This window comes from Coregonus lavaretus, assembly GCF_964263955.1.
Source record: "Coregonus lavaretus genome assembly, chromosome: 4".
NCBI classification, from domain to species: Eukaryota; Metazoa; Chordata; class Actinopteri; order Salmoniformes; family Salmonidae; genus Coregonus; species Coregonus lavaretus.
In genome coordinates, this window is record NC_139991.1 from 13,209,114 (window position 1) to 13,217,314 (window position 8,201).

Here is an 8,201-nt window from a genome sequence, read left to right on the forward strand (position 1 = left end):
TGTATTGACTCTTTGCCTGTTTGATGGTTCGTCAGAGGGCATAGCGGGATTTCTTATAAGCGTCCGGGTTAGGGTCCCGCTCCTTGAAAGCGGCAGCTCTACCCTTTAGCTCAGTGCGGATGTTTCCTGTAATCCATGGCTTCTGGTTGGGGTATGTACGTACGGTCACTGTGGGGACGACATCATCGATGCACTTATTGATGAAGCCAGTGACTGATGTGGTGTACTCCTCAATGCTATCTGAAGAATCCCGGAACATGTTCCAGTCTGTGCTAGCAAAACAGTCCTGTAGCTTAGCACTCAAACCATTTGACAGTTATCAGAACCTCCATTTACAATTAATCTGATGCTCACAGCTCCACAGTCACTTGACATGAAAGTGGGAAATTGTGAGTCAAGCAATTTTATGATCTTATCTTCTCTCTTCCAGTTCCCTTCTTTGTGTTGTGTAGATCATCTCTGAATTCACAATCTGAATGGACAGCAGCTGGTATTGTATGATAAATCAAATCGTGTCTGTGCTTTGCCATAGTAAGTATGAACAGTGAAGGCCAATCAGAAGTTACATGGTATGTAGTCCATATCTAACAACTGACTTAATCACATGCCTCACTTCATGACCCAGCAGATAGATACAGTAGCGTATTGTTTGATGGAATATATTTTTAGGCTTTACATCCCATTTCTGACTCAGAACATCACAAATCATTTGAACTTCTTGCTTAATGAATACATTAACACACTACAGGGTAATTTGCTACTGCAGTCCTAGATAGGCGTATCATGCACTTTTTATCGATTGTGTGAGACTCACGTCTCATATGAGACGTCCTTGTAAATGTTACCATGTCTTCGCATCCACTGAAGGACATTATTTACTTCAGTTTTCCTTATCTATGCTGGAATGTATAACATATTCTCCAGAACTACACTCCCTAGCTGGACTTGACTTTGTGCTAATTAGGAGGAAGACTCCCAACTCTTCAGTCCGAGAGGAAAGGAGGCTATGGGAATCTTGTTAATCATTATTTGGTTGTGTGGCTATCTGTGCTTGTATATTAACCCCAAAGGACAAATACGGTACTACAGTGAGTGTGGTAAAGTAAACTGTGCTATAACACGTGACTGTGAGGAAGCTCTAGGAGAGAGTTCCCAGATTTAGCCAGAGGGACAGCCTGTGTTGCTGTACTCAGTACTGTATGTGTGTCAGTGAAAGCTCATTATATCATAATCACCAGTCATCACCAGTACATTGGACTTTAATGTTCCCCTTAATTAGATTGGCCATCCATTTTGATAGCAAAATTGTTGCTCAATTCACGGGTTCCTTTCAGATGGTCTCACAGGAGTGAAAGTGTAGCCTATGTTTTAACGAGATAACAACTTTTATGTCTTAATTTTGCATTTAGACTGCCATCCCATCACACAGTCTGACGTTCAGGATCTCATATGTTTATTTTACTGTGTATGGTTGGGAGACTGACTGTGCCCTGACTTGTTAATGTGGTCATATTGTTAACAGGAAATCTCTTCGGGGAATTCTATCCTGATAGAGCCAGAGACTAATGGTTAAAGAAGTACTGAAGCAAAAGTAATTTAGTTACTTTGTTTAAAATCCTTGAAGAAAATATAATGAATGACCATTTTAAGAAGCTTGAATTATTCATTGAAAACAGTTTACTGTTTCAGGTTTTCCATAAGAACGTTGTCTCGCTTATTCTATGAGTGTAAAGAATCTAACATTATCTTTTTGAAGCAACGAAACAGGGTTTTTCCGCAGATGCGTAATGGTTTCAACAAGTCTAGCTGGTTTCTCATGAAGGGTTCTGTCACAGCCATTGGCGCTGGCTGGTTATAGGGGCAAACTGTCATTTATTAACTACTGTCAATGTTTAAAGAATGTAATTGGTTTCGACCTTACTGTCCCTATTGAAATGATAGCGGCTGAAACCTACGCAAAACATTCAGGAAATCATTTTGAAAACATTATAATAAACAAAGTCTTGTACATCTCCTGATTAAAGCATTTGTTTATTATAGTACACCTAACTTCAACAATTATCCATCCGTCTAATGGGAGATGTTTGGCACTTAGGCTTAATACAACAATAACGTTTTAAGCATTTGTTATCCTCATCTGCCAAGTTTTACCAACTTCATCCCTGAAAGCTAGAGAGCAAACTAGCTACAGTGTGTTGATCATGAATTATACAGTATATGTTATGTGTTGTTGTGTTTTGTGGTTTTTGAAAGAGGGCTGATAGAGCCACTTGGACGACAGCAGTTAACAAGGTGATGCTCAGGGTGATGGGGGAGGGGTAGTTATATGTTCAAAGAGCGACTGGTTCTGTATTACATCTACTCTTCCTGTATTAAGTCTCTACAGTAGCAGCCAACACACTCATCCGTCTCTGTGCTCATTCACGTCAAAGATCTAGCATGACAATATCCTTATTCAACCCCCCCCCCCCCCCACAAAGATCAAGGGATCAAGATTGAAGGGAAATGCTCTATGGAGATATGACACTTTTTCAGTGTAAGGCTATGTGCAGTACTCTGGTAATTGTATACTGTACATTCCTAATGAGCTCACCCATTGACCCGAAGTAGTCATTGGACATCAATTTAAACGCTGTGATCAGCCAATATCCCTCTATTGTCCAGTGATTGACTTCCTCTCTACACCATCAGGCCATAAAAGCCCATCAACGCAGAGTGAGGCTTTTAGACTCTATAAAATGTTTATGCATGCATAACCTCCACAATCTGATTAGGTTATGGAATCATGTTTCTAAGTAGCCAGCCATCCTTTTCTTTCCCGGATTAACCAGCCCCATGCTTTACAGCATGTTCAGATTTGTCTGGAACAACAGCCAGGGCCAGGGATAGACAAGACCTGTCTTGAGTTGTGCCTGGGTTTTTGTTTTCCTGGAATGTGTGGTGATGGGATTTCCCGTCTCCAGGAGAGCTACATTAAGCTTCCCGGCTTCAGGCATGAGGGTGTCTGTGACTCTACCCCTCCTCTCCACACTCTTGAGTATTGAGATGAAATGGCACTCCTGCAACAGTGCACCCAGAGACGACCAACGCTGTCTCAGTTGCAGGGCTCCAGGCTCATGGGGGTTTCAGCAAACCGTGTGGGGCCCCAAGACACTCTCAACCAGTTCTCAAAGCTGTTGTGATGTCACTGTGGAGTGTCATGCAGAAACTGTGTTGAAAGTCTCTCTTTACCTTCTGAAAGGGTGGGGTCAGTGGGATGGAAAGAAATCACTCACACATGCTACCTGACTCCACATTCCAGGGCTAAAAGGATTCTATGCTGGTAGGAGGCGCTAAAATATATCCATATCCTGTCTGTCTGTGTGTCCTCCTTCCTTGTGTTTCATCACCTGTAGAGAGATGGCACACTGACGCTCACTCACCTTTTTGACAGTCCCCTGACTCCTCTCTTTCTTTACATAAGGTGAAAAGTTACTTGTGCATAGTATTGCCTAGGTCAGCAAAGACTAGGGCAAGGATAGCATGCTGATAAGTGTCCCTGGGGGAATGGCTAGCAGCCCAGCACTTAGCCTAGAGCAAACTAACCACACCCAAGAATCCTGACTGCCTTTACCTTAATTGTTATTGTTGACACAGAATGTAGGTCGTTCAGCTAACTGCCCCACTGAACTAATCCCACCGACAGTGCTGATGAATGAGTAACTTAAAAACAACCAAGGGTGAGGAATAGCTTGAGAATTTGAGTTGGTACACTGTATTTTTACTTTGCAAGCTTTGATACTGAAATACATGCATAATCACAGTTCTTGTAATTCAAGTGAAATTTTTTTGTTGGATTAGGATACAATCTGATCATTTACAGGGGTTGAATAAAGTTCAACAAGATACTGCTGCCTCCTATGAGCTCACAACCAAGCTGGGCTCATGCAAATGATATAAGGAAGGTGTGTTATCAAGCTCCATCTAAACAGGTATTTCAGGCTGGGACAGGCTTTAGGGTACAATGGAGGCTCATTGTGTACTGGAGCGAGCAAACCAGGAGGTTTCTTCAACAGCTGTTGACAAGATAGACAGAGAGAAGGTCCGTTTGCATTCAGATTAAAGGAAGTCCTTAGTGATATATTACCAAGGTTTTTCAATAGTGGTTTTCAATGTTATTGTTTGCATTGGTGACACTCAACAAATGGGTTTGGGGTATTTTGAATAGTGTGTGCCCAGTATTTCTAATAGCTAATGTCTTTCAGCTATTTAGATTATTTGGCACAGTAAAAGGAATCACACAAGATGCTAATTTATGTAATGTATCACTCGAAATCTGGACATAACAACATTAACTTTGTCGGCTGCTATTGATACTATAAACATACATAGTGAAAGTACAGTTTAAACTGGATTTAAACCTTTTCAAACATGTTCCAAAATACACAGGTGATTAAGTGTACAATTATGGGTTAGGCTTGGCTTTGAAATGGTGCATTGGAGATGGTATTCTGAGTCATCAGATGTTACTTATACTGCTACTAAAGATATTAGCTAGAGTTTATCATTTGAGTCTATGGTACAAAGCTGCTTTGCCTGGGATTCACAATTCACATGTGTAAGAGGGCTAATTGAATTGCTGTTTTATCTATGAAACATTTTAGCATAAACATTATTTTGAACTTGGATCATTATTTTCTTGCTTCTGTGTAATCTTACCATTATTGATTAACCTTGTAGTTCACGCAGTCACATTACAGAATTTAAGATGAGTATGCTGCTACCTGCTGGATACATCTGGAAATCCAACATTACACTAAATCGCTGGGCTGCGCCTGTGTTCGTTTAGACGTCTACAGTTTTCCGTACTGTTTCCGGAAGTGGATCGTTCAGTCCCGTGGTCCACAGTAAAAAACAATAGCACAAACATATATACCGTATTTCTTTTATTTCAACATCACAAATGTCAGGGGGGACCCGTTTAGAGAACGCGAATCCCTTGATTTTTCAACGAACAGGCGAGAGACTTCAGACCGCAAATGACGAGGACGAAGATGTTGCTGATCCCATCGACGACAGAGAAATATTTGATATCCTTTCTGTGTAACGTTAGCTAGCTAAAGGATACATTGAGCTTTCAATGTCATACTAATTAACTTTGCATATGATGCTTCATTCTTTAATAAGAAAGCTAATTACTCAACATTGTGTTATCAGATTTCACCTTAACACGCGCTACATCTCATCAGATCCATTAATGATCCTGAACACCCACTGTCCCTCGAAGAGTTGAATGTCGTGGAACAAGTGCGAGTGCGCGTGAGTTAAACTTCTTTCACAAGTTAGAAGTTCGACACACAAACACATTCGTGTAGATAGCCTATACTGTGTTAACCTAATAAAACCATCAACTTTATTTTTCTTTACAGGTAAATGACCAAGAGAACACAGTGGGTGTGGAGTTCACCCCCACTATACCCCACTGCAGCATGGCAACTCTCATAGGCCTGTCCATCAAAGTCAAGCTGCTGCGGTCCCTGCCAGAAAGGTTTAAGGTGGGTGAAATAAATTATGTCTGCTTCTGGTGAGCTGTGAGAGCAAGCTTTAATATTGTTTTATTGTCTGAACATTTAACATTACCATAGTGGGTCATGTCCGTCTATGCCTAATCATATCTCTGCAGATTGACGTGCACATCACTCCTGGGACGCATGCCTCAGAAGATGCAGGTAAAGTGACATGCCTCTGAAGTAACTCAACATTGAGGCTGAGACCAACAATCACACCTTCAAGTCCTTGTGCATAGAGTTGAATGGGTTGTTTAACTTTGCAATCATTGGTTTTTGTTTTACATATATCTTAAACTGAAATATCTGAGTCTCAGCATCACTCAGTTACCGTGGAATTGCCCCTAACCTAAACCCTTTTGTTTTTGCTTTGTTCCAGTCAACAAACAGCTGGCAGACAAAGAGAGAGTGGCCGCTGCACTCGAGAACTCCCAGCTTCTGGAGGTGGTCAACCAGTGTCTGATATCCAATGCAAGGACAGGCTGACTCTCCTGATGGATCAATTGAAAATTCTCCTTAGTCCAGGACTAGGCTTAATGTTTCTCTCCTGACATGCTAACTGGATTGGTTGTTCAGTTTATGTTGAGTAAATGGCAAATGTATCACCTATGCTGCCGTTGTATTCTTTTCATCTAACATAATTCCATTGTATCATGGTTGAGTCCATGCTGTAGGCAGAAATACTAAACGGACACTATAGTTTTGCACTATTATAGACAAGCATTGTATCCTTTATTATACTAGTAAAGCAATAAAATACAGGATCATATCATATTTCATTGAAAATATACCTGATGTTAATGGCGTTTGCAGAGAGAACAAAGAAAATGCATACATCTCTAATAAATTAAGCGATCTCAAAGGACACAATGACATGTAAGACCAAAGACTGGGGAAGTGGCCCTGACACTGAATAAGAAAGGCCTTAGTTTATAACATATGTCTGGGGGGGAATTATATATAGTATAATAATTGTGCCATTGGATTTCCATCAGATGCCTTATTTCATATTTGTCGTTTTTTCTCACATCTTTCATGTGGTTGTAAATAAAATAAATGACTTGATAAAAAAAACAACATTTTAGACAGAACATTTATAAGTTAGTGTAATTATATCCATTTTGTCATTAGATTCGTCTATACGTATTTTACTATGACAGTGAAAGAAGTATTGTTCTTTTGAAATTCTCTTGAGGGAGCCTCTGAGATTCTAATTGTGAAAGCGATGAGCTGGTCCCACAGGGTCAAAGGCTACATTTCTCAACCATTACATCAGACAGCAGAGTGGCGCAGCGGAAGCGTGCTGGGCCCATAACCCAGAGGTCGATGGATCGAAACCATCCTCTGCTATTTCTTTTACATGTCGACAATTCAGCAGAAAAAAAAAATAGTCATAAAATATATAATGTAGAACGCCTTTATGCAATAGAAATTATACCTACATACAGTTATGCTTAGACAAAATAAAGAGGTTTTCGTTTTCAAATAATGTGTTAAAATGTTGTTCATAAACAAGACTGTAACTTATATAATACATAAACTATAACTAATAGAATGTTTGAGTTAGACCACATTAATATTGCATCATCCGGAAGGGTACGTGCAAATTTGATATGTTCACTATCACCCTCTCATGGACAATGGATGAAATAACAGGTCATTTTGTCCGAGCAGTTCTAGAATTCCCATTACACATTGATAACCTGTGTCTGTTAGCAAGTAGACTCCCGATCAACTGAGGCTCCTTCTCGTACCTGTAGTCAGTAAAAGGTTAGCCTAATTTTAATAAAAATTCTAACTAAAAGTATGTGTGAGTTTGTCAGGGGACCAGCAGATGGCAGCATTGTCTTTCTAGCAGTTTAAAATAGAACGTGTGAGTGATTATTCCAACGATGTGGGGGCATTTGTCACTCCCTGTTATAAAAAGATGAGTAGAAAATATTCATGGTCCTGAAGCCAACGAAATACACCGGACAGGCAACCACAGACTTTGGCAAATTATGCAGACTTTGGCAAATTATGAGTAATTGTTATGGGGCCAGTTTGAGAAGTGTAGCCGAAATAGCTCAGTTGGGAGAGCGTTAGACTGAAGATCTAAAGGTCCCTGGTTCGATCCCGGGTTTCGGCAGAAGTTCTTTTTGAGACAGTTCTAACTTAGGTTGGTTGGGAGATTCTCGTTTGGTCCTCCATCCTTCCTCCTTGACCCAACCTGGTCTCAGAGCATTTCATATTATTCTGTACATATATCAAAGATACACCATTTAATGTATTTTACGTTTCATATTGTATGTATTATTTGTGGATGTCCATCATCCATTTCGTATGATATGTTATGAATTACAATTCGTATGATGTTACGAATTTCCTAAATATACTATACCTTACAAATTAGTAAAATGTACCATGTGTTAAGATTTCGCAAAACCTATGATGTTACTAATTCCAATATGTCTTGCACAACTGACTTAATTCGTTTTGATAACTTTATACATTTATTTTGGGATCCAACACTGTAAACGTAATTTGCCTGATGATGCACGAGTGGAGAAGGAGCTTCTCATTTCATACAAGCCATTTTCATCCAAGTCGACTCTCCTTGCCTCCTCTCCTCGATACCTTTGAGCTTTTTCAAAAGGAGGCGAGAGAGGACGCAGG

General features: G+C 40.1%; 1 protein-coding gene across 1 annotated transcript; it reads left to right on the forward strand.

Annotated features, from left to right (window-relative positions):
* Nucleotides 1-4,032: 4,032 nt before the first annotated feature.
* On the forward strand, nt 4,033-6,155 carry LOC311127556 (cytosolic iron-sulfur assembly component 2B-like). Its single transcript, XM_084159372.1, has 5 exons — nt 4,033-5,069; nt 5,219-5,298; nt 5,409-5,534; nt 5,663-5,708; nt 5,926-6,155. The coding sequence occupies exons 1-5, from the start codon at nt 4,943-4,945 to the stop codon at nt 6,030-6,032; spliced, it is 486 nt and encodes a 161-aa protein (XP_084015498.1). The 5' UTR covers nt 4,033-4,942; the 3' UTR covers nt 6,033-6,155.
* Nucleotides 6,156-8,201: the final 2,046 nt, after the last annotated feature.

What these genes read in the sequence shown, in the direction of transcription:
- LOC311127556 (XM_084159372.1), top strand. Translation starts at nt 4,943, where the DNA reads ATGTCAGGGGGGACCCGTTTAGAGAACGCGAATCCCTTGATTTTTCAA. An exon ending in TGGAACAAGTGCGAGTGCGC is followed by an intron (nt 5,299 to 5,408) that starts GTGAGTTAAACT and finishes TTTTCTTTACAG; the next exon opens with GTAAATGACCAAGAGAACAC. An exon ending in CCCTGCCAGAAAGGTTTAAG is followed by an intron (nt 5,535 to 5,662) that starts GTGGGTGAAATA and finishes ATATCTCTGCAG; the next exon opens with ATTGACGTGCACATCACTCC.